The 27,472-nt window shown below is 39.7% G+C and overlaps 1 protein-coding gene across 1 annotated transcript in view; it reads left to right on the forward strand.

Annotated features, from left to right (window-relative positions):
• The window catches only part of ITGA4 (integrin subunit alpha 4), an 81,517-nt gene that overhangs the window by 30,561 nt on the left and 23,484 nt on the right, over window positions 1–27,472 (forward strand). The window contains exons 11-17 of the mRNA XM_026018386.2: window positions 4,322–4,416; window positions 5,643–5,733; window positions 6,314–6,359; window positions 6,746–6,900; window positions 9,694–9,848; window positions 21,689–21,838; window positions 24,003–24,079. Of these exons, the coding sequence (XP_025874171.1) occupies window positions 4,322–4,416; window positions 5,643–5,733; window positions 6,314–6,359; window positions 6,746–6,900; window positions 9,694–9,848; window positions 21,689–21,838; window positions 24,003–24,079 (769 nt within the window). The remainder of the gene's footprint in view (window positions 1–4,321; window positions 4,417–5,642; window positions 5,734–6,313; window positions 6,360–6,745; window positions 6,901–9,693; window positions 9,849–21,688; window positions 21,839–24,002; window positions 24,080–27,472) is intronic.

Genomic DNA, 27,472 nt, shown 5'->3' on the forward strand with positions numbered 1-27,472 from the left:
TGACCTGAGCCGAAAACAGATGTGTAACCAACTGAGCCACCCAGCTGTCCCTAGAGTTTTTTTAGATTCCACCTATAACATACAGTGTTGGTCTTTTTCTGACTTCACAGAGTAAAATGCCCTCCAAGAAAATACATGTTGCCACAAATGGCAGGATATTTTCTTTTTTATGGCTGAATAGCATTTTTATTTGGCCAGTAGTAAAGATTTTGTACACTTAGATATTAACCAGGACCCTGCTGATTTGGGAGCAGGCTCAGTACTCCACTCAAGCCCTTCCTACCATGTCTGCCTGGGTGAGAAAGCCAGGCACCTGGGTTTAATTTTTCTTTGTGTTTCCCTAGTCCTTTATCCAACTTCCATATTTAATTTTCCTGGGGGGGGGGGGGGATGGATGAAGTTACTTTGTGTCCATGGAAGTCCTGTGTGGGATTGTATAGAAAAAGGATGAAAGGGGCACCTGGTTGACTCAGTGGTTGAGCATCTGCCTTTGGCTTGGGTCCTGATCCCGGATTCCTGGGATCAAGTCCCACATCGGGCTCCTTGCTCACCAGGGAACCTGCTTCTCCCTCTGCCTGTGTCTCTGTCTCTCTGTGTGTGTGTCTCATGAATAAATAAATAAAATCTTTGAAAAAAAATAAAATCTCACCTGTTCTTTTTCCTTCCACCTCCTGTCATAGATGCAAGTCAGATGGAATGTCCTCTTAACCATGCACACTTTTGTGGTGCTTTCCATAGCAGACTTAAGTTATTTTTGCATTCATCATATCCTGTCCTTTTTTTTTTTTTTAATTCAAAAAAAAAAATGAGTTGTTTCCTGTGTACTTAGAAAAGCAAAGCAAAGGCCTTTCCTAAGGAGATGACCAATTTGGTAAGAGTCTAGCATGAAAATCTCATCCAGAATATGAGGAAGTTAGAGAACGGGTGCATGAATAGACCTACATGGCTGGCGGGCAGCATTCTAGATTTCATCCATAAAATAGATTTGACAAAACCACTGACTTGGGGGTTAGGATTTTTCACCTCGAGCCATTTTTTTTTTTTTAAGATTTTATTTGAGAGAGCATGTGCTCTAGAGAGCCTGAGCTGGGGAGGGGCAGAGGGAGACGTGGACCCCTCATTGAGCAGGGAGTCTGACGCGGGGCTTGATCCCAGGACCAGGATCATGACCTGAGCAGAAGGCAGACGCCCAACCGACTGAGCCACCCAGGCGCCCTTTCTCCTTGACATTTTTACATGACTTTAAGACTGGATGTTTGAATTTTCTTTTTTTTTTTTTTTTTTTTGAGCAGAGCCATGACAAAGTGCTATAATTGTAAAATAGAAGCTGTATTATTATTTTATGTGCTCCTAAAATATATGTGGATATATTCTCAACTTGTTAATTGAGCAGTTCTTTGACACAGAGCAGGAAAAGTTTCCAGGAGAGGAAAACACTGGATATAGCCCGTAGTGTTAGCAGTTCTGTAAAGCCTGGTGATGGGTGAGCACAGCTTCTGCAGCCAGACTGCAGGCAGGGTTTATAGCTCAGCTTCTTCACATCCTAGCTGTGACCGTGAGCAGGTGACACTGTGTGCCTCAGTTTCCTCATTGAAGATAGGATCAACAAGTACTTATTTGAAGGAGTAAAGAGTTATGTGAGTTAGTATGTGTAAAGCCCCTCGCATGGTGGATGCGTTGTAACAAACGTCATGTGCTAGCTGATGTTAAAATATTGTGATTATACCAACGATGGCTGTGATTTACAATGAAATAAAATGTTCAGATGGAAAGTAGAAAAAAAATTGTCAAGTACGTCAGTGTGTGTTCAGTATGTTGTACCCCAAATTGACCTGCACAGGCATTAAAAAAAAACAACCAATAAGTATTTTCCTTATAATTATGATTGCTAAAATTTTAGGATATCATATGAGAGATCCAAATGGAATCCTAGCAAGTCGGAGTTGAGATCTGTATATAAGATAGGAGGAGACTATCACCTCCTCGTCTTCTGCTTGGAATGACATCTGGGCCTTTCTCTATTTCATTTGAAAAGGCCCCTTTGTATTATTTCAAAGAGATTTGCCCGGCATCACTACTGCTAGTACATGTTATCTCGAGAATTTCCACATATCAGCAACTTCCTAGCCCGGACATGTTTCCTTTACATCCTGTCAAGGATCAAGACACAGAATTTTAGTTACCAAGGGTGCAGCCTCAGTGGTTGAAGTATAAAGCAGCCCTGACAAATGGCATCCATGACTGGCCTTGTCTTCTGTGGACACAGGGTACTTCTCCCCCCACTCCTGCCCTTACCTCCCTCGTCCTCTTCCCTGCTCTCTCTCTCCCTTCCCACTCCTTCCTCTGATGTTCCTGTGAGTGTTTAGTTCTGCCCATATATGGCTCCAGGTGTTTCAAGCCAACTGCCACTGTTTACATGGGCCATGTTGCCCCTCTGTCCCCTGCCATTACGCAGGCTGTCCCCTCTGTCTACACTGCCTGCACCATCCTCTTCTGGCCGTGGCCTGTATATATTGAATCTCAGCCTGGGCTTCCCCTTCTAGGTGAAGTCTTCCCTAATTTCCACCACCGGCTCATATGTGGTGTTTTTATTCTGGTTTACCTCTCTTCTTCCTACTAGAGTTCCTCTTCATGGTACCACCCTGTATGACCAGCTCCTGGAAAATGCCCCAGAATACAGTAGATGTTCAGTAGTTGTCCACAGAATCAGTGAGTGGGTATGATTGTGTGAGAATTTTAAATAATTTGCACAAGTCAAAAGAGAGCAGCCTCACTATGTCTAAACAATGAACATAAGGTGTGCCTATCATTTACCTTTTGAGGACATTAGAAATTGTACAGAATTTAGAGGATTTGGCTCAGTTAGTAGGGCAGGTGACTCTTGATCTCAGGGTTGTGAGATTGAGCCCCAAATGGGACATGGAGCCTACTTTAAAAAAAAAAAAATTTCCAATTGCACGGCATTTGGCATAGAATTATATATCAAAGAGGTTTTTATTCTCCTTGAAATTGCAGTCAGAAATTAACCACTGTGGTTGTTTAAAAAGTTTTAGATCTGATAAACCACTGAATATTGACTATCATGAAAGCAAACTGTGTATTTAAGTTTCTACTGAAGTAATAAGAAAACATTACATGTAAATAAACCTATGAATGTGCCCAAAATATAGGAGTATACCCCAGATGCTCAAGTAACCCCTTGTGACCCTAACAAAAGGCTCTTGCAACCGTAGAATATTCTTTTTCGCCCGTGAGTTATATATTTATGGCCCTTGAGCCACCGTGTCTTTCATAGTTTGTTTTCTCTTGCTTACGGCAGTTGATCAACTCTTTATTTTTTTTCCTCCTGGCACCATAACTTGATGTGAATCCCAAGTCCTAAAAGTGACGCAGTCCTCACTTTTACAGACCAAAATCCCTTTCCGAAGCCCCGGGGGCGGGTGGGGCCGCGTGCGTGCCGGGCTCTCCTGGGCAGAGGCCGTCACTTTCCCTGGAGCAGGAATTTAGAACCCATTTTTGCAAATCAAGTTAAAACCCGGAGCTCAGCATGAGGTTTCTTATGCTCCTGACGTCCAGGGACGATGAGTTATGTGCTGGGGGGTGCTCGGGACCCTTGACCCAGCTGTGCCCTGGGCCGCGGCTGGGTTTGGCTCAGGATCGCACGGTGTAGACGGGGCCCGGGGAGGTTAAGAGATGAGTCAGGCCTCAGGCTGGGGCTAGGGCTGGGGCCCGAGCTGCCCCCAGGCCTGACCCTCTGCACCGTTCTGTACGCTGTTACGGTGATGAGTGCATTTTGTGAGACGGATAGATAGATAGATATCACCTATATATCACATATATATTCTACATTATATATTATCACATATATATTATACATTACATATATCACATATATTATACATTATACATTATCACATAATACACAATATGTGATATGTAATATATATGATACATAATATATATCACATATTATGTGTTGTATATCACATATATTATATATCACGTATATATTATATATCACACATATATTTTATACATTATATATCACATATACATTATATATCACATATATATTATATATCATATATATTATATATCACATATGACATATATATTATATATCACATATGTTATATATTACACATCACATATATATTATATATATATATATAATTTTTTTCCTGTGTAGTGAGTGAAGCATTTGTTTCTTGGTAAGGAGCTTTTTCTTCTGTGAAGTGAACAAAGTGGCATGAAACTTAGTTTTCAGAGTTGCCTTCCTTCTACAAAGCACTGATTTTCTGCCCTTGAAATCCTGGCGTAGATGTGGCGGTTGGAGCTCCACAAGAAGACGACTTGCGCGGTGCCGTTTATATTTACAACGGCCGAGCAGACGGGATCTCCACGGCATTCTCACAGGTAGAAGCTGTTCTGTCTGCAAAGGCAGCATATTGGTAATAAATGGTCCCCGAAACGTCCAGTTTGACGTCGACTTGTTTTTCTTAATTGGCTCCTTCAAGTACCTAATATATTCTTTTTCACCCTTTTCTTATAATAACAGTAGGTGGTCTTGTTTTAAAGATCATTAAGAATCTGAAATCCTTTTTTTTCTTTTTCTTTTTTTTTTTTTTTCTTTTGGCCCTGTAACTGAGTTTTCGTTGACGTCCATTCTCATTTGCTCATAACCTACTAAAGATTTTCTTTGCTTTCCACAAACTTATGTTCTGAGATGGTATCTGTACTTGCTGCAAATAAGCCCATGTGGCTTTGATTAACTGTGTCTTGCCTTGTGCCTTGAGCCCCGTGTTTTGGGGGGTTCGCCCGGGCCGGGGGGAGAGCAAGCCCACCATTCTCTGCTCCTTTCAGGGCAGGGCTGCAAGAAGGGAGCTTTTAATAAAGTTCCCTGATCTGACTCTGACTTGACTTGGGCCTTTTGACAAATCAGGGCCTTTCAGTGCCTGGAAAATACTCTACACACCTGCAGAGAAGAAAAGTCTTTCCAAAGATGACTTTTATGGAAATATTTGCTAATACTGTTATTTTTGATTGAGCAAAATAGGCGAATGGCTCTCCATATTTAACGGGAAAAATCTATACTTGTGTAGGAAAAACTTCTTTTCTTAGCATGGATGGCAGCCTGACGCATGTAAATCAGCATCTGGATGTGAAATCAGACCTGGGCAATAGGAAACACATGTCTGACTTCAGTTGTCACATGCTAGGAAGCAACGTGGCTCAAGAGGGTGCCTTTCTTCCTGAGCCTGAGTAGTAGGCTCCACTAAGTGACGACATGTGGCTCGTTTTCCAAATTCCTTGTCTGGTTATTCGTGTTCACCCAGGAAATAAATCCAGAGCCTGGGGAGAGGGGAGTCAGGACAGCTTAATATCTGTGCTATATAGTTTTGTCTTTGTGATTTTTTTTTTTCTAGTTACAAACTGAGGATTGTTTTTTTTTCTTTTTCTAGTCACTTGCCCAACTCAAGCTGGAAACTTTGGTTTCTCTTAGATGCAAGTATCTGGCTTAAGTGCTTTTTGTTGGGAAATGTGCCAGGCTGTTGTGAGGCTCATTATTTAACTAAACCATTGTTTCTCTGAGATATTCAGTGCTCAAAAACTGCTTCCCATTCAATGTACCTATTTTTCAGAGAATTGAAGGACTTCAAATCAGCAAATCACTAAGTATGTTTGGACAGTCTATATCTGGACAAATTGATGCAGATAATAATGGATATGTAGGTGAGTATAAAGTCCTATTTCATAAATTGAAGTGAATTCTATTGTGGATGTTACCTCATTGCAAAGTACATAAAACTGGTATGGAAAAGTTCTAATTTACTGATAACTTATTTCCTTCATTTTGAAGCTCTTTTGAATTCAAGGATGGGGTCAGAAGCGATCAAATAATTCCTCAGCTTTACAGTGTTAGTTACTTGACTTTTTATCCTTTGTTCTTGAAAAAATGAAAAGCACACATGAAAATAAATCCAACGTAAGATGCCGAAAAGAAAGACTTTTTTGAGAGGAGATTCCTGGGTGAATGTTTGTGGTTTAAAATTTTTTTCCTTAAGCTTATCTTTATGTCCTATTTTTATCATAAAGTTTGTTTATATTGTGAAAGGATGAATGTTATTCTAGATGAATAGACTCAGACAAATGTGGAATGACTCCTACGATGTAAGTATATCTTTTCCAATTAATTTTCTGTAAATAGTGTTTTGATATAGTCAAAAGGTGATACCTAGTTAAGTATTTATGGCTGAAAAGTAATTCGCTCTGACTAATGATGTTCATTAATCTGTTGTTTTTCATCCTCCAGATGTGGCAGTTGGCGCTTTTCGTTCCGATTCTGCTGTGTTGCTAAGGTGAGGTTGGTGCGTTTCACTGAGCGATGACAATCGGGCTTGGTTGTAAATGATAGGAGGTAATTTTTAAAATCCACAATGGTGGTGACCTCATAGTGTGCTTTTGTTGTTTGGTATTCTAAAATGTTATTGAACTTTAGGATACTCATTCCACCCTACATGGCTATTACAATTAAATCATCAGGCAAAGTCAGTATTTTTAGGGATTTAAATAAAAACGTCTCTTGATTCATGCACAGAAATGTAATTGAGAATGCACGTAGCGTCAGTCAAGCAAGTTCATGAAGTTACTTGGACAAGGGCAACTGACCAAACAAATGCAATTTTTTTTTTCTTAAGGTACAATAATCCTGCAACTAATACTGCTGATTTTGTTTCTTTCTCAGGACAAGACCTGTAGTGATTGTTGAAGCGTCTTTAAACCATCCTGAGTCAGTAAATAGAACAAATTTTGACTGTGTTGAAAATGGATTGCCTTCTGTGTGTATGGATCTAACGCTGTGTTTCTCATATAAGGGCAAAGAGGTCCCAGGCTATATTGGTAAGGGGCCCTTGCAGAATTGACCCTGATCGGCGTACCCCACTTGTTCTTCTCCCTCTGCTCGTTCTGGGCCCTCACTGTGTTTCACCTTAGAGGCAGATACACCCCACTGCCTCATCTCTCGGGTTCTCCTGCTATTCTAACCAGTGAGCGTGCCACCGTAAGAGGCCACAGGTATCTAGAACTTACTACATGAAGGAAAGCAAGAGTATCCCTTGCTGTGTTAGGGGGAGCTAAGCTGGGCTTACTATGTAAGAGAGAACATTACCCCACAGCTTCTCCTCTGTTGGACTGGACTCCTCGTGTAGCTGGATCTGGCTTACGTTGGAGGGCCTGAGAAAGGAAGAGTCTTTCCTTTCTATTCTGTCCTCTGAGTAATGGAAGATGCTTGTCTCAAATCAAGACCCTGATTCCAATTTCCACAAATAGCACACACCTCTTAAGGATTTTCTGTGACTGTCAGCTCCTGAGCGCCAGGTCCTTCTCCCTTTACGTAGGTAGCTCTCCGTTGTCTGCTCTGGAGGAAAGTAGCATTGAAATGGCTCATGCAAAACTGGGGTTCATCTCAAATCACATATATGTGACTCTGTGAATATTCCATTTTTTTTTGAGCAGGTTATGTTCCTAATTATGTTACACTTAAGCTAATATTAGGATAACTACTAAGGAAACTAGCCAGCGGTAGGAGAGAAGCATACCTGGGCTTTTTACTTGGACGTTAATAATCTATCAAGTTCATGAGCCACGCAAGACCCTACCAAGAGTTGATCGTATTCAGGACTCTGCAACCTCTCATCCGTCCTCTAAAGGTCGTGAAGGGTAGCAAATACACTGAACCAGGCCATGGATACTTAACAGAGGTCTCAGTCTGAATTGGCCTGTAATGAGAGGTACAGAGTGAGCCTGGTGTACCTACTTTAGATCAGACTCGTTTTTTATTTTATTTTTTTCAGACTCGTTTTTTAATAGTGCACTGCAGAAGTGCTGGCTAGAGCTGCAGTAGTAGGACAGGCGGGGGGGCGGGGGCAAACTGTAAGGTTGCAGATCGGAGAAGTGGGACTTCCTGAACACGACCCCAGTAACACAGAAATGCACTCACCCCGGTGGATGATCTGAAAAACACACGTTAAACAGATAAAAACTATTTCCCTTTACATAAAATCAGTGCTTGTTTTACTACCGATTCCATTGTGACCAGGTATTTTAAAAAATGGTGGAAAACCAGTATATGAAACCCATAAATAATCACAACAGTGTTACAAAAACGAGCTCTACGGTCGCATAAAATGAGTCCTTGGGAGAAATAATTCACATGGTAAGCATGTTTATAAAACCAAGATGTTTTGCCACTTACTGCGAGTGGATTTTTATTCACCCTTTTTTTTTTAATTTACTTTTTTGTGTGAACTCACAGTGATGAATGGTAGATAGCTATTTCAATTGCAGCTCCACCTCTGAGGCACTGAATCTCAGTGATTATAATTTTGAAGCCAACTGATTTGGACTTTGTAATTTATTTCCTAAATAAAAGAAAGGTTAAAAGATTTATTTGAAATTTGTAGAGGTAATATACATTTTATACTTAGGTTTCCTTGAAATAGGTAGATAAAATCCTTCCAGGAGAGACAGTCACTCCTAAAATATGAACGAACACTTCAGGAATTACATAAATTCTTTAAAATATCACTTATGAATTGTTGCTCCTATATAATGAGTGATATCTCCACAGACTATTAGAGATAGCTTGTTTTGCAAAGAAGCAATATATTTATTATTTTTTAAACATTTTATTTATTCATGAGAGACCCAGAGAGACAGGCAGAGACACAGGCAGAGGGAGAAGTAGGTTCCCCGCAAGGAGCCTGATGTGGGACTTGATCTCAGGACCCCGGGGTCACGACCTGAGCCAAAGGCAGACACTCAACCCCTGAGCCACCCAGGCGCCCCACAAAGAACCCTTTTAGATTTATATATTTTTAAAAAAGGCTCTCATTTTCTTAGTAATAATACCTGGCTTGGAATTTTTTTGATTACTTGTTAATTTTCCTTATATTTTTGCTTATTGAGGCTATTCTTCAGCAGATGATTTATGATTTGAAGTAAATCTTACCAGATGGCCAGAATATTGAGAGAATGTCTATATTTTCTGCAAAGTGACACTGGAAGGTCAAACTGGAAGCCAATAAAAAACAGGGGAGACTAATCATGGTCTAGTGCTAGAAAAGGAGACCTCTTTGCGTAAACTATTCACAAAGCTTTAACTTCTGAGTCCCTTGTTCACACCACATTTTTAAGAATAATAAACAGCAACCTCTCAAGTCAGAAACAAACAGAAAGACATGAACCTAACCGTATACAAAATTATTTACGTAACCACACAAGATAGAATTATCGCAAGTAACATGTGAGTGCCGTGTTCTAAGGACTCCAAAGGAATCTGGAACTTAAGATTTTTCATTAGTAGTAATAGTTTTTAGTATTGTAGTTTTGAAACCTTTATTTGCAGGAAGATTAAATAACTAAAGATGTTAATAGTTACGAGTAGAAACCTAGAGAAACACCTATGTTTTTTGTAACAATTTTTGCAATTTTAATTTTTAAACTGTTTCCTCTCCCACATTTTAGGTTAGTTTTTAAAAGCCATCTTCAAAAAGAGAATTTAAGATATTTCCAGTATTGGATATAATTTTGACTCTTTTGACTCAAGAAGTAGTAAAATAAATGAATAAATAAATAAATACATGCTTTTGAGTAATTATTTATATTAATTGCAATTCTCTCTACATTTTGCAGTTTTGCTTTATAACATGAGTCTGGACGTGAACCGGAAGATAGACTCGCCATCGAGATTTTACTTTTCTTCTAATGGGACATCTGATGTGATTACGGGCAGCATGAAAGTGTCGAGCAAAGTGCCTAACTGCAGAACCCATCAGGCGTTTATGCGGGTAATGTAAACTGGTTTTTATTAATGAGTATGTAAACTTCAGCGTTGCCACTATGGTCAAGTTCCTATTGCGTTCGTATCTTTTTGTAAAATGTGGTTAAAACCAAGTGTAATCCCCGCTTGAACTCGCTGACCTGTTGATTGTTCCAGAGCTAAAAGGTTCCACAGTCCTGTGAACCTGGACAAATCAGACTCCACTTTTTTCTGCATCTTCTTTATTTCACATTTATCACGTTTTACTGGGTCACTTTTTTTTTTTTTTTTTTAAGATTTGCCTTTTCCTTTCTACAACTGCTATTTTCTTATTCCTGTTTCTCCACTTCCCTGGAGATGTACATATCGAGTAGCTCCGCTGAGCCTCTGATTCCCCTGGTGTAGGGTTTTTGTAGGGTGGGAGAGCAAGCAGGGGAGCTGGATTGGTTTCTGATGCGACTCTAACGAAGCGGAGTCCAACAGGACCGCGTTTGGATTGGGCCTTTGTCCCCACGCCAGCATTGTCAGTGATGTCAGTGGGAACGCGCACAGTTGCAGCGTGGTGGGGATCATCTGTGGGCTGGGACAATGGCTCTCAGGATGTTCTGGGGTATGTCCTGCCAAAGCACAGCCGATATCCTGTTCCTTTTATTAAAACACGCGTTCCCAAACTGATCATCACGTTCCTCGCCTTGGTCACATTTTATCATGTGAAGCAGTGCCAGGTCTTTTTTCATTAGGGAATGGTGTACTTCATCAGAAAATCTATTGTCACAAAAAAAGCCAAACTATTCCCAGGAGCCCTTTCTGGGATTTCAAATGGTAGCCTCAGCTTAGAACTTAATTTTCCCTGAGATACTTATTCCAAGCGAATGCAAACAAGCATCAAGACTCGAACGCTATTAAATGCTAAGAGCAATAATCCCCTATGCTGTTTTCTCATTTCCCTTAACAGTTTTTATGGTTGTACTAGAATAAATCTATTAGATGGGCGAGAGCCAAAAGTATAGAATGATATTAATGTAGCCATCATTTATGTGGAAGGGATTAAAGAGAGTTTTTTTTTTTTTTAAATCCTATATAGTTGTGATTTTACTTTAGGTTAATCAATTTTGGAGACTGACATTGAGACCGTTTCAGGGGAGTAAACAGGCCAACACTAGACCTTCAACAAGAAGCATATTGTGTTGAATTTCTATAAATGACAGGAAATCCCCCGATGTGTGTAGTTGTAGGCTTCCTGGCATTGCCCTAACAGGCACGGGTGCATCAGAATTGTACATTCTCATCAGAATAAGTTGCAGTGGGAACGACAATCTAGCAGAGGCTCGTGTGTTGCCGACACACCCTGGTAGCGATCGTTACTGGTATCTCTGGGTGGCAGCAGGTGACAGCCGCCAGCTTTCGACCGTACTGTCAACGTCCCGCAAAAGCACTTACCCCCCGGGATTGGCACACGGTAGGGATATTTTTAAAAGTGATGGGAACCGTTATTAAAACTCGAAGCCGCTGTCGTCGTGATTTAGGAAGATGTGGGAAGGTGAGGGCACCCCCCACCCCCCCGGGTGGTAGCCGGAGGCCTTCGGGCACCTTAGGCCCGCTGTGCTTCTGCGGCCCAGGGGAAGGGGACAGGGACCGAAAGGCCTCTGCTTCTAGATGACTGTGGAAAAGACGAGCAGGGGGCTTGCCCTGTCCCTCTGTCATTCCTGAAACCTGCACATTTAACATCATGCTCCCCAGGCCCACCAGGGCGTTAACGGGCCTGCTCAGGGCTCCTGACAGCGGCCGGCGGTGCCTGTGAATTAGGGAGCCCGGCCACCGCCCCCGCCCCCACCCCGGGCCTGCTCGCGAGGGCACCGGCCTGTGCCCGTCCCGCAGAGGCTCCACGTCACCCTCTGCCCCGGTGAGTCGGTAGGTGCTGGGGCTCCGGGTGGTGCCAGGGCCGCGGGAGACGCCTGGGGCGCGCTGGACTGGTATGATTGTAAAGTTCATACTATTCGGGACGGTCGGGGGACTGCACAGGGCAGGAAGGCGGGGTACAGGGCACTGTGGCACCAGGGAAGGGATGAAGGGCACCTTCGATTCTTTCCATTGGGGAAGCGTAACTAACGGACGGTGTCAGGTTAGGTCTGGATGTCCAACATGATGCTGCAGCAGCCCTGGGCGGCAGCGCCCGTCCCAGCCCGTGTACCCTTTTTTTAAAATTCAGCTCCCGAGTAGTTAAGCTCCAGTGTCCTATTAGCTTCGGGGATACGAGATAGTGACTCATCAGCTCCATGAATTACTTGCTGGTCCTAAGTGCACTCTTAATCCCTTTGGCTGTTGCACGCGTGCCCCCGACTTCCCTCCCCCTGGTCTCTGTTTTTAAGAGCCTGGGTTTTTTTTTTCTTTTGTTATTTGTGTTTCTTAAATTCCATAAATGAGTGAAATTGTACTTGTCTTTCTCTGACTTATGGTATTTAACATTATACTTTCTGGGCCCATCCATGTTGCTGCAGAAGGCAAGATCTCATTCTTCTTTATGACCAAGTAATATTCGTGTGTGTGTGTGTGTGTGTGTGTGTGTGTGTGTGTACACACCACATCTTGATATATTTGCCTAAAAGTGGACAAAAGCTGCAATAAACATAGTGGTGCATATTTTTTTGAATTAGTGTTTTCATTTTCTTTGGGTAGAAATCCCAGTAATGGAATTCCTGGGTCACAGGGTAGCTCTATTTTTAATTTTTGGAGGAAGCTCCATACGGTTTGCTAGAGGGGCTGCACCACTTTGCATTCCCAGCCTACGGTCCACAAGGGTTCCTTTTTCCCCTACATCCTCACCGATACATGTTATTTATCTTTTTGATTCTAGCCATTCTCACAAGTGTACGATTCCGATTCTAGCCATATCTGTCGCTTGTGGGTTTTTTGTCTTTTTGGTTTTTTGGGGGTTTTTTTGGTTTTTTTGTTTGTTTGTTTTTTGTTTTTTTGGTTTTTAGATTTTGTTGATTTATTCGACAGAGAGCAAAAGAGAGAGAAAGAGGGAGTGACCACAAGCAGGGGGAGCAGCAGAGCAAGAGGGAGAAGCAGGCTCCCTGTTCAGCAGGGGAGCCCAACTCGGGGTTCAATCCAGGACCCCAGCATGGTGGCCTGAGCCTAAGGCAGACGCTTAACCAACCGAGTCACCCGGGCGCCCAGATCTTGTGGTTTTGATTTGCATTTCCCTGGTGATGCGTGCTGCTCAGCACCTTTTCCTGTGTCTGTTGGCCATCTGTATGTGGTCTCTGGAGAGGTGTCTGTTCAGGTCCTCTGCCCATTTTTGAATAGGATTTTTTTTTTTTTTTTGGTGGTAAGTTCTTTATATATTTTGGATAGTCACCCTTTTGGGGTATATCCTTTGCAAACATCTTCTCTCAGTAGGGTGTCTTTTTGTTTTGTCAGTGGTTCCCTTTGCCATGCAGAAGCTTCTTATTTTGGTGTAGTCCCCGTGCTTCAATTTTTGCTTTTGTTTCTGCTGCCACAGGAGACCTGTCTAGAAAAATGTTGCTACAGCTAGTATCAATCAAATTACTGCCTATGTTTTCTTCTAGTGTTATGGTTTCAGGTCTCACATGTAGGTGGTTAATCCATTTTGGGTTTATTTTTGTGCAATGTGCAAAAAAGTCCAGTTTCATTTTTTGGCATGTTGCTGTCCAGTTTTCCCAGTACCATCTGGTGAAGAGACTGTCATTTCCCTATTGGGTATTCTTTCCTGCTTTTTCGAAGATTAATTGACCATATAACTGTGGGTTTACTTCCAGGCTCTCTGTTTTTTGACCTATGTGTCTATTTTTGTGCCGATACCACACTGTTTTCATTACTGTAGCTTGATAATATACCTTGAAATCTGGGATTATGATACCCCCAGCTTTCTTTTTTCTCAAGATTACTTTGGCTCTTTGGTGTCTATTGTGGTTTCATACAAATTTTAGGATTATTTGTTTTAGTTCTGTGAAAAATGCTTTTGGGTATTTTGATAGGGATTGCATTGAATCTAGATTGCTTTGGGAAGTATGAACATTGTGACTGTATTGTTTCCTCCAATCCGTGAGCATGGAGTATCTTTCCATTTATTTGTGTCATCTTCAATTTCTTTCATCAGTGTTTTATAGTTTTCAGAGGACAGGTCATTCACTTCCTTGGCTCAGTTTATTCGTAGGTATTTTATTCCTTTTGTGCAACTGTAAATGGAACTGTTTTCTTAATTGCCCTTACTGCCACGTCACTATTAGTGTATAGAAATGCAACTGATTTCTGAATATTAATTTTGCATCCTGTGACCTCACTGAAAACATTTATCAGTTCTAGTAGTTTTTTGATAGAATCCTTAGAGCTTTCTATACACAGAATCACTTCATCTGCAAATAGTGAAAGTTTTACTTTTTCCTTACCAATGTGGATGCCTTTCATTTTTTTGTCTGACCGTTGTCTTGTTCCTGATCTCAGAGGAAAAGCTTTTATTTTCCACCATTGGGTCTAATGTTAGCTCTAGGTTTTTTTTTTTTTTTTTTTAAGATTTTATTTATTTATTTATTTATGATAGACATAGAGAGAGGCAGAGACACAGGCAGAGGGAGAAGCAGGCTCCATGCCAGGAGCCCTATGCAGGACTCGATCCTGGGACTCCAGGATCGCGCCCTGAGCCAAAGGCAGACGCTGAACCACCCAGGGATACCCCCTGGGTTTTTTAACATATGGCCTTTATAATGTTGAGGTATATTCCCTATAAATCTACATTGTTGGGAGTTTTTATCATGAATGAATGTTGTATTTTGTCAGATGGCTTTTCTCCATCTGTTGAGATGATCATACAGTTTTTAGCCTTTAGCTTATTGTTAGAGGTTTCACATTGATTAACTTGTGAATATTGAACCACCCTTATTATATCCATGGAATAAATCCCGTTAGATTGTGGTAAATGATTTTTTTAATGTATTATTGAAGTTGGTTTGCTAATATTTTGTTGAATATTTTTGCATCTATGTTGATCAGGGGAAATTGGCCTGTAATTTTCTTTTTTTGTGGTGCCTTTATTTGGTCTTGGTATCAGGTTAATGCTGGCCTCATAGAAGGAATTTGGAAGTTTTCCTTGCTCTTCTAGTTTTTTGGAATATTTTGAGAAGGATAGGTATTAATTTTTCTTTAAATGTTGGGTAGATTTTACCGTGAAGTCATCTTGTCCTGGACTTTTGTTTGTTGGCAGTACTTTGATTACTGATTCAGTTTCATTGCTAGTAATTGATCTGTTCAAATTTTCTATTTCTTTCTGATTCATTGTTGGAAAGTTACACGTTTCTAGGAATTTATCCATTTCTTCTAGATGGTCCAATTTCTTGGTATATAGTTTTTTCATAATATACTCTTAGAATCCTTTGTATTTTTGTGGTGTCAGTTGTTTCCCCTTTTTTCATTTCTGATACTGTTTATTTTGGTCTTCTCTCTTAGTTTTTTCTTGATGAGCCTGGCCTAAAGATTTATCAAATTTGTTGACCTTTTCAAAGAATCAGCTCTTGGTTTCCTTGGTCTTTTCTATTATTTTCTTTTTAGTCTCTATTGCATTTGTTTGTGCTCTGATCTTCACTATTTCCTTCCTCCTACCGGTTTCTGGTTTTGTTTGTTCTTGTTTTTCTAGTTCCTGTAGGTGTAAGGTTGAGTTGTTTGCTTGAGTTTTTTCTTGTTTCTTGAGATATGTCTGTATTGCTATAAAACTTGCCCCTTAGACCTATTTTAGCTGCATCCTGAAGGTTTTGGACAGTGGTGTTTTCATTTTCATTTGTTTCCATGTATCTTATTTTTCCTCTTTGACTTCTTGATTTGCCATTCATTATTTAGTACCATATTGTTTAGCCTCCATGTGTTCATGGTTTTTTTCCAGTTTTCTTATAACTGATTTCAAATTTTGTATCCTGTGGTCAGAAAAGATGCATGATATGATTTCAGTCTTATTAAATTTACTGAGACTTGTTTAGTGGCCTAACATGTGATCTCTCCTGGAGAATGTTCCATGTGCACTTGGAAAGAATTTGCGTTCTGCTGTTTTTGGATGGAATGTTCTGTATATATCTGTTAGGTCCATCTGGTCTAATGTGCCATTGAAAGCCATTGTTTCCTCGTTGATTTTCTGTTTGGATGATCTGTCCAGTGATATAAATGGGAATGTTAAAGTCCCCTATTATTATTGTATTCCCCTCAGTTTCTCCCTTTATATATGTTAATAACTGCTTTATGTATTTTGGTACTTCCATGTTGGGTACATAGATAAAATTATTACATGTTCTTACTGGCTTTTCCACTTTATTTAGTGTCCTCCTTTGTCTCTTGCTACAGTCTTTGTTTTAAAGTCTATTTTTCTGCTAGAAGTATTGCGGCTGTAGCTTCCCCTCTCCCCCACTTTTATGCATGTATATGTTTTTTATCCCTTCATCTTCAGTCTGTATGTATCTTTAGGTCTGAAGTGAGTCTCATAGACAGCATGTAGTTAGGTCACATTTTTAAAAAATCCATTAAGTCACCGTATGTCTTTTGATTGAAGCATTTAGCTCATTTACATTTAAAGTAATTATTGGTAGGTATGTATTTATTGCCATTTTATTGCTTGTTTTATAGTTGTCTTTATAGCTCTTCTCCGCTCCTTTCTTCTCTTGGTCTCTCCCCCTGTGGTTTGATGGCCTTCTTTAGTGTTATACTTGGATTTCATTCTCTTTATTTTTGTGTATCTATTATAGGTTTTTGATTTGCAGTTACTATAAGGATCATATATATACATCCTAAGTATATAGCAATCTGTATTAAGTTGAGGGTCACTTAAGTTTGATCCCATTCTAAAAAACACTACATTTTTACTCCCTCCTCCACATTGTATGTATATAATGTTATATTTCACATCCTTCTATTTTGTGAATTCCTGACCGATTTATGTAAATAAAATCGATTTTACACTTTTTGTGTTTTACACCTTTGTATGAAACCTCCATATTGGTTTAATTTGTGATTAATCTACTACCTTTATTGTGCGATTGCATCTACCTGTGAAATTATTCCTTCTCATAATTTTCTTCTAGTGGAAATGTTTAATTTTTTTATATCTTACAGTGTTTTATCTATTGAAATGCTCTTCTATTAGACATCACTTTTCCCTATGGATGTGTTCTCCTCCATATGTTTATATGACAGTGAATCTCTGTCTTTGCTGTATTTATATTTACAACTTTATTAGATCTTTGTGATTTCTAGTACAAGTTCTTAGAACAAGGGATATTTTTGAGGCTACTTTGATTTCGGGAAACTCAATTAACAATTGGCAGCAGTTTTTAGGAATGTTGGAGCAGCTACGGTGGAGTGAGACTTCCCTTAAGGCTTTTATAGATGATATTTCTTAGGTGATCTTGATGGAATGTCTGCATCAAAATATTCACTGATGTCTGAAAAGAGAAGGGTGGTAAAGTGGGATAACAAGTGGAGTAACACGATTCTCACCCTTCTAGCAACGTTTCCAATAAAAGCCAGAAATATGTCGCTTAATCATCAGACTGGGAATGCCTGTCCCCATCGATAGCTGGAGACCCAGTGATTTCAGTGGCCTTAGCATGTTGTATGATTATGAACTCAACCTGCCTGCATATATAGTAGATTAGTTTGCCCTCTCCCTTGATTTCTCAAATTTCTGTAATAAAGGAATTTTATTTATGTAAGTCTTTAGGTGACCTCCGTCTTTTTCAGTAACATCAAGGAAATGAATGTATGGTTTGATTAATAAATATATTTTATGTGTGTTTTATATATTTATACTAAGGTATACAAGGACATAGCTCAGTGAAGTGCCATTTGCTCCAAAGCAATTATATTTTAACCACAGCAGGCTATTGACTGATCCATACATGAATACATTTCTATTGAAAATCTAAGTACAAGCAAACTACACAACTATCCTGATGTTATGGTAGTCAAGAAGTGGATTGATGATTCCAGCATATGTTAATTCTTTGTTAGAGTGCAAAGTCTTTGACAGGATATTACCTTTTGCATGTTTTTATTCTTAGAGGTACTGCAACTCATTACATATGGCAGCAATCAATATTTTTAAAATTTATGGACAATGTGTTCTCAGTGCTATTCAAAGAATTCTATAAGGGAAAATCTGAGATTGTTCTATTGGTGTTGTGATTAGAGCACCTGTTTTGGGGGGTGCTGTCCTTTCCCAGGATGTTAGTAGTGCCAGGTACTGGCAATTCTCTACTTTCTGAACCAAGCTTACCAGCTAGAGTGGTAATCATTACTGTTGGTGGTGCTGGCTTCATTTGCAGTCTGTGCCTCTGTCTTACCTTCTCCGTCCTCAACCTATTTCCCACACTGGTAGCAGAGGGGTATTTCAAAAACATAAATCTGATCATATTCCTTGCTTAAAATTCTTCTGTGTAAGGCTTTCTCATCCTTTTTGGAGTGTAGATTAGGTGACCCTTCTCCTTCTATATTTGCGTATACATCCATTGGAATGCTCATCCCCCACACTGTGTGTGGATTTATGGGTCATGGACTGTGACATTGGTATTGACTTCCAGTTTTGTCTCCCCAGCATCATCTTCTACATAGCAGACCCATGAATGGATACATTGAAATGTCTATACCTCAGTATCCTTTTTCATCAAGTAAACTGTATAAATATTTCTGGCTCCACTATTTGTTTTTTTTTTTTTTTCTTCTTACACACAGTAGGAGGACGTGGGCCTACAGCTCAGTTTTCAAGTGGCCATAAATACAAATTTCTGTAAAAGTCGAAAGAAGGTGGACTTTGTGTAATTTCAGACACATGCTAATTTGCACGCTTGTGGGGTGCCTTATTTTACGTAATTGTCTATAAAAATGGGGTGTGGAATCTTCATTATTTCTAATACAGGTAGCACATGCCCATCCAAGTGAAAAATTTTAAGCAAATCTACTTTTTCTCTCCCAAATACTTAATTAGTCACTTCAAGACATTTTTGATATTCTAGCCTTTGTCTTTAGGTGGAGCTGTTAAAGTTAAATAAGTGTGAATATCTGTCAAATACAGTTCTTGCAAGAGTGCACGTACATTTTATATATTGTGAGAAAAGCATAATTAATAGCTAATTAGGATAATGAAAGTAATATACACCAGATGTAGAGAAGACCTTGTGGAAAATTAGTATGAATTAGATAATATGTGATTTGGTCAAAGCAAGCTTGTTGAGAAGAATTAAAACAGTGGACATGTGGAGGGACAATCAGTGGCTGTCTAGCTCCTACACCTAGGGAATAATTTAATCAAGTTTGCTATTGTAATACTCAGGGCTTCAAGCTGTTCCGTTTTCACAAGTTGATAACTTGGGATTTGGGCCTTGATTTGCAGCATTCCTATATGGTCAAAGTTTCATGTTGAGATGATCACTTATCAAGTAATTTAATAAAATCATCTCCATGTATAAGAATGGAAAAGTAATAAGAGATCTTGAGTACTCTGATTCATGCTCCAAATCTTCCAGGTACCACGTGATTAATACAAATTTAATACTTGGTGTCTAACTCATTTTCTACTTAATGTTCATTGACTGGCAATGTTCTGATTCCCTTTCTTTTTTCTTTTCCTTCCAATTGTTCACCTGAATTTATTATGAAAGACTGAAATTCACTGATTTCTTGACTGTTTTATATAGCTATATTTTGAAGCAACATATATGTAATAGGTCAATATCTAACATCTATTGAGATCTTAAGTTCCAGGCATTGTGCTAAGTATTTTGCAAACCTCATGCCACTGAATTCTCATAACAATTACTATAGGTATCACAAGAATTGCCATTATTTCCATTTGCAGATGAGGTAACTGAGCCATAGACATATGAAATAATTTGCCCAAGGTTATACAGATAGTATCGCAGCCGTCCATAGGTAAAAAAAAAAACCTGGTCCACTAACGGTACTTACTAGAAGCTCTATTAATGATACAGTCATAGATCTACTCAGGAACTGAATGAATATAAACCTCAATTATGGCTTAAGGTAATATGTCTAGCCCTGGTACAAACACTTGACTCTCTCTAATGGTCAAAAGGGATTTAGTTGAATTTACTTTTTTAAAATGAGAAGACCCAGGGCTCCTGGCTGGCTCAGTTGGTAAAGCATGCAAATCTTGATTTCAGGGTTATGAGTTCAAGCTCCATGGTGGGTATAGAGATTACTTAAAAATACAATCTTAAATAAATAAATAAAGTGAAAAAAACCTGTGGATTGGGTATTTGGAAGGTAGAATCAAACTGTGATGTAAAAGCTCACACATCAAAGTATAGCAACAATTCTGGTATCAAGAAAAGAAAAAAAGGAAAGCAAAAGCTGCATAATTCCATGTAGATAGACTATATCTACTGATTGTTAACTGCCTTCTCCAATCCCGAGATCATTTCTACATTTAATTTTTGTGGTGCTTTAGATAACTTGTTTTATAAATTTTCCATCAACATGTCTTATTTCTTGCACTTTGTCTTCTGAATTCTGATCTAAATCCTCATAGATTACATTATCAGTAAAATCTTCCTTGCCCACCTACTTACATAAGGAGAAAAAGAAGTCTGTTTTGTTCACTACGCTTTGAAAATCTCATTTCTGTCTAGAGAGGGCTGGGTTAAGTTCGAAGAGGTACCATGTTTTATGCATTACCTGACTTCCATTTTTTTTTTTTGTTTTGTTTTCATAGTCTTGAGATTTGAGAACAACTGCTTTCAAAGTTACCCTCCTGTCAGCTATTTTACTGTTTGTGCATTTATGTATGGTAAAAAATAATTTGGGTAGTATGCGGTACAGTCTTAACAAGGAGGCAAGTGAATAACCGAATGAAAAAATAATAATTTTTAAGTACATGAGAAAATATTTTTAAAAGAGAAAAATCATGCCTGCACGTAAAAATTCAGATTAAAATATGTGAATTGATATTCAGTGTAATGAACTCCAAAGCTGTTTTTCTGGAGACCGAATACAATGAATTTTAAAAGTCATTCAGAAAGGCTTTTTGGCCACGTGTAAATAAGATTAGGAATGAGAAATGCTGTGTAAAAATTAGTAAGCAATTAACTTTAAAAGAATATCATACAGAATGGATCTCAAATGGTACAATTCCTGTGGAGTTGATAAACAATCCAAGAACTTTCTTTGTGAAGTGTAAAACCACAATAAACTTAGGGGGGAAAAAAGTAACAACTAATAAAATTCAGTAAAATAACTCAGATAAAAGATTAAATATATAAAACAAATAACTTTCCCACATACGATTTATGACCTACTTAAAATATGATTGGAAAGCCTCCATGAAGAATGGAAAAAAGGATATTTTTCATGATAAAGATGAACTCAAATGAATCAAATTGAATTAAAATGTTACTGAGACATATAAAAAGAAAAAATAAATGGAGATTTCCTATTTATACAAGTTTACCACAGGGAAACATTAAATAGAATGAAATGTTGATTAGTACTTTGAAGCGATTTATAGCAAATTTATAATGGAAAACGCTTATGTTAGGTCAAGTGATAAAAAGTCTGCATAGAAAATACCATGAAAGAAAATATGTCCAATTATTAAACTATATAACTAATACAGGATGGATTCTTAAAAATATTTTCATATTCTTTGTGTTTTTTCTAATAAACATACTCGCTTTTATAATTTGAAAAAATAGACACAGTGTATTTTAACAATTGAGATGAAAAGGTAAATACTTGGTTTACCTTTTCCATGTTGTTTGACTTTAATGCAGAAAAGGAGGAACTTCCTACGTAGGTCTTTTTTTATTTACAGGCTTGTTTCTATTTCTAACTTACGGTTTTAAATTCCCTTAGAAAGATGTGCGGGACATCCTCACCCCAATTCAGATTGAAGCTGCCTACCGCCTGGGGCAGCACGTCATCAGTAAACGAAGTACAGAGGAATTCCCACCACTTCAGCCAATTCTCCAGCAGAAGAAAGAAAGAGACATAATTGAAAAAACAGTAAGAATATTTTCCCTTATTCAAAACATTGTGTGCCTGTAACTGAAGTAAATTTTTTAAAAACATTGCATAATGCTGGGGAAATGAACTATCTTGCTGAATTCTTTAAACATTTTTTATGAATTTTTTTTAATATAAAAAGATTTATGGTAGGTCTTGTTTTCCATTTTTCTTTATTTTTTATATTCCCTTTAGGATATTGAACTGAGTACTTTTTAAAATATGCATTTAGTCCCAGCAGTGGCTTCCCATATACATGAGATGTTAATTTTCTCTCCTTGATACCTTGCCCATAAGGAAAAAATCTATCGCTAGGGGAGTGCTTATAATGACAGTGAGTCACATTCATGAGGTTTATCTTCCTCTTTTTCATTTTTTGTCTCCTTCTCTCTCATTTGGTCTCCCTCTCATTCACTCTACCCAGATTCACTCGTGTCTTGGTAGGCACGTTCCCTTGCTGGCTTTTACTCATTTATAAACATAAGAATTCCTGTTACACAACAATTTCTCTTTCCAATTCAACTGTAGGCTTTTCAGCCATGTCCCAGGACCCATTGCATTTTGAAAAAGGGATCGTGCATTCTAACCAGTAGACAGCCTTTTCTAGTGTTTCCCCAGATATCTCCCGTTCCACTAGCAGTGTGCTCATTCCCACAAGTCCAGTTGTTTGCACCTTTACTGTCCAGCAGCACAGAGGTCCAGTCAACAGGATGTTTGGGGGCATGGTAAAAAAACGTTCATTAAGGCATTTGCTAATGCCACGCAGACTGTAAAAGGCAGAAGGCAGAGGACACTCAAAGGGCTGGTTCGTCCTACCTGGTCTAGACCGATTGCTCCTAAGTCACTTGAAGGCATTTGAGCTTAGGATCCGTACTCTCTAGGCTAGAATGCTGGGTCAGAGGAACATAATAACTTAAGGCAAGTTTTCTCGATACCCTTATGAATATATGTATGGAAATCAGTGTTTTTGCTCTTCTTTTGAACTTTAGTTGTCAATATCAACTCTTCTTAAATATGTTTAGGTATGAAAAACACAATATTTGTAAATTCATAAGCCAAAACCTTAGCAATTTGTAGTTATATTAAAATTCTACCTTTCGGTTTTTAGAGCAACATGCTCTATGAGTAAGAGGGATAGAAAAAAATCATAGTAACCTAATCGTTTAGGGAAAGATTTACCCCCCGCCTCCTGCTTCACCAGGTCGAGGCAGTCTGTGGTCTGACCCGCTATTTGACAACATGCTAGTCGCCGTCCATAAATGAGCCTACCTCCTCCTCTGACTTTCTAGATTTAGCATCTCTCCCTTTTCACCTATTCCTCTCAGCTTCCTTTTTATCTCCATTCTTTTGTCTATCTATGTCAGGTTTTCCCGTGTCCCTTTTAGTATCTCTGGGTCCTATTACAATGCTCCAAGTTAAATAAATTCTGGAACCCTTAGGGTCAACTATCACTTAATTTTGTTCAACGTGTCCTCAAAGTAAAATGTCTAAATTTCTACTTTTTGTTATTTTTTAAATTTTTATTTATTTTGAAAGAGAGGGTGAGCAAGCAAGCATGAGCCGAGGGGTGGGGCAGAGGGAGACGCAAACTCTCTATTGAGTAGGGAGCTCGATATGGGGCTTGATCTCAAGACCCTGAGATCATGAGCTGAGCCAGAGGCAGTTGCTTAACTCTCTGAGCCACCCGGGTGACCCCATTTTGTTGTTTCCAATTAATATAAGCTTATTGTCCTACCATCTGTGAAGAGTTAAGTGCCATGTTTATTTGTAGTGAGTGGGATCAAATTGTAGCACCAGAAAAAAACGAGAGGAATTCAGCAGAGAACATCCCGGAAGCACGGGTTTTAAATATTTATCCAGAGTTTGATTAAACTCATTTTTTTCATAACAATTTTAAAAGAAACAATACTTTTTTTCCCCATTTAAATATTTAGACTTTAAATTTATCCACTGGAAGAATTAGTTCCTTTAGCCTTCCAGTTATCCTCTGAACCTGTGACTCATCCTCAAACTGAACTCTTCCAAAAGGACAGGATAAGGCATGATCAATTTTATTTCATTTTTCTTATGTATCATAGATGTCTTATTCTTAAAAAAAAAAAAAAAAAGGAATACACCTACTTGTCGAACTAATGTAAAAAATTCTGTCCTATTTTATTTTTAGATAAACTTTGCAAGATTTTGTGCCCATGAAAATTGTTCTGCTGATTTACAGGTTTCTGCAAGAATTGGATTTTTGAAGTAAGTGTCGTTTAGGGTTACTTGCCAAGGTGGGCAATGGGTGTGTGCTTGGGAGTTTCAAAGAAAGAAAAAGTAAGAACTACCCCTGGGGGGATTAGCAGCGTTCAAAGAATTGAACAAGAACACGTCCTACTGAGAGAGGGGTAGGGATCTACGCATCCCTCACAGAACGTATATACTCAGAGGTGAGCACTTTTTGAAGAATGAGAATATGTGAGCACCAGGGTTTTGTAAAGTGTGTTTTCATCTTTTACTGACCACTCAGAAGGTATTTTGGGATTTGACTGCGCGTTGGGTTATCATTTTTGTAGTTATGTTTTAGACATTTGTAAATGCCTATTCATAGAGTTGTGGTGGCAAAATGAGCTCACGTTCACTAACATAATGCTTAGTGGTTGGTGTGGTTCTGTCATCCAAAAACTGATTACGTAAGTCAGACTGCTGTACGAAACAAAAGGAATCCCTAAACGTATAGGACACATTTGAAAGGGAATAGGGCACCTTGCTTGTCCTAGTTCATGGAGGGGAAGTCATAAGAGGAGACACGCGTATCAGGCCTACCCGGGCCACAGTGAGAATCAGACAAACGTTAGTTGTTGTTACTACTTTGTCACGGGAGATAAACCACTGCAATTTCGTGGACCCGAGAGCGAGAATCCGTCCTGAGGTTGAGGGCTGCTGTGTTCAGGAGGTCGAGGAAGTGCAAGAGGTCGAGGAGGCATCAGTGACAGGATGGTGCGAACTGATTTTGGGGAGGCGGGGACATAAAGGAGACAAGTTCAAACTGGGGCACGTTGAATTTGGTGGGATTTCTGTACTCAGCTTTCCACTTGGAAATCTTGTGACTTCAAGTGTGTAAACTACACTTACACAGTTTAAGTGTAAACTGTTTACGCTTTAGCGATTTGTGAGCATGGGGGGAAGGGGCTGGGAGTGGGGAACACATGGAAATGCGAACTTCAGGGAGAGGAGAGCTAAGGATCAAGTTAGGGAGGGGACAGTTTTATTTAAGGATTCTAACAAGGGATGCCTGGTGGGGGGAGGGCTCAGCGGTTGACCACCTGCCTTCAGCTCAGGTCGTGACCCCGGGGTCCCAGGATCAAGTCCCGCATCGGGCTCCCTGCGAGGAGCCTGCTTCTCCCTCTCTCTGTGTCTCTGCCTCTCTCTCTGTGTCTCTCATGAATAAATAAATAAAATCTTTAAAAAAAAAATAAAGATTCTAACAAGAATCTGGAGTCTCTGGGGGAAACTGAAAAAGGTATCCTCAGAGAAGTAAAGAAACCAGATCCATAGGGAAAGAGCTAGTGGAGAGGACAGAGAGGGGGACTGAACATTGTAAACTGTTGTAGAGAGAGACCAGACAGCGCAGTGCCTTGAGGAAAGGTCATGGGGATTGACGTTTAAACTGTGACTGCTGGGTGAGAAAAGGATGTCCCTGGCGAATTTTTAAGGTGGAGATTTCACTGCAGATGCAGCCAAGTAACAGTCAGTGTTTAAATGGAAGAAGAATATATGAGTTGGTTCAAACTTAAGAATTTTTATGTTTATTTTATGATGAAAGTTGTTATTTATTTAATCATAAGACATGAACAAGTGTGAGGGTCAAAGTCAGAGGGGGTAAAAAAAAAAAAAAAACCTAAATTGATGAGCAAAATGTCCTTGAGTCCAGGGGTCACGTTTCAGACTCTACCTGGACTCTCCTCCGAGGCACCTGCAGGCTACTCCCTTCACCTTTTGCTTTGAAGCTCCACGTTGCATCAGACTCTCTTCCCCTCCTACTTCCCTAGCTCTTCCTCAGTTGTCTTTTGAGGATCTTGATTTTTGGCTCCCTTGGCTTCCTAAACCCTTTCTCTCTCCCACTTTCTCACATGGTTCCCCACCCCCCACCCCCACCATTTTCCCTGGACAAGCCTCCCCACAGCTGTGACCTCACCTGGCCTGTCTACACTGCTGATGCTCAGTCAAGTGTCTCAGAGCTCCACACCCACACACCCGGCTGTCCATTAGACATGTCCTCCTGGGTGCCCAGCCACTGTCCACCAGGGACACAGCCCGTAGTCGCCGAAGCCAACAAGCTAGGGCTCAACCTGCATTCTTCTCTTCCTTACCCCGCACATACAGTAAACCCCCTACGGTCTGTGCTACTACCCCTGCAGGTGTACCTCATATCCATCATACTCCTCTCTCTGCCACAACAGCTCCCAACCAGGTGCTCAGTATCCTACCTGGATCACCAAGCCTGCCCACTTTCTCGGCTTCTGGCCTCTGATTTTGCGTTTATTCTAATCCCCCTACTGTGGTATTTTTCGAGGGTGAGCTTCCTAACGCTGATAACGTGCTCCATTGGCTCCTTAGAACTTACAACCTCAACCTAATGCTCTTTCTCGACCGTGCCCGGGGATTTTTTTTTTTTTCCATCAATGACAATACTTCTAGTCGTTTGGCCGTGCACACTTTCCTGAGCCTCTGTATCTTTTTGTTTCTCCTAATTACCTACCTGATTAACTCACATTTTTCTTATAAATCTCAGCTGTCTTTCTTTGTCTCCAGCTACACAAACCCAAGTCCTGCGACCCCGGTCCTACTGCACTTAGGCTCCCCATCCTTATTGTCTGTCTCCACGCTATGCCGTGAGCTGCAGCAAGACCGGTTTCTGTCTTTTCATCTGGGTGTTGACAGTGCCTGGAATGCTGTAGGTGACTAACGGTTGTTTGCTGGGAAGGGAACAAGGTCCTAAGGAAACGGCATACAATGGGGTCAGACCCAGCTGGAGGAGTCGCCTTAGAGAAGTTAAGTTCTCCTTACCTTGAGCTGAGAAACTATGAAAAGGTGCTTGGCATGGATTAAGAAAGCTCAATGTGGAAGGAGGGGAAAAACAGAGTTCGGGGATGGCCGGGATAAAAAGCAAGTGACTATATGGAAAGTGAGGGCTCTGAGGATGGATTTGGGAACTTGAAGGGAATGGGAAAAGGTTCAAAATAGCTGTTACAATAAACGGAATAGGAATGAGTAAAAAGGTTGACAAACAGTGTTGAGTACCCTGCTGGGGTGGGATCACATATGGCAGAGAATAAATTAATTCTTTTCACTTAGGCAATGCCAGTATAGCCTTGAGCATCCACAGTTGAGGGCCAAGAAGCCCTAACCTATTTGATTTATAATTGGACTTTATACTGAAATTATCCAGATTGGCTGCTCAGAGAGTCCAAAAACAATGACTACTAACTACTTTGTACCCCAGCATGTAATGCGGTGCCTTTGTTGAGTTATGAGATGAATAATTTACAACCTTCCCATTCATGTATTTATTTTCTTCCTCGAGTGCTTCATTTTCTTGGTGTTTTTGCTGTCGCGGGCCTTTGATAAGCTCTCACCCACATGGCTCCTCTTCTT

The sequence above is a fragment of the Vulpes vulpes genome, chromosome 3, assembly GCF_048418805.1.
Source record: "Vulpes vulpes isolate BD-2025 chromosome 3, VulVul3, whole genome shotgun sequence".
NCBI lineage: Eukaryota > Metazoa > Chordata > Mammalia > Carnivora > Canidae > Vulpes > Vulpes vulpes.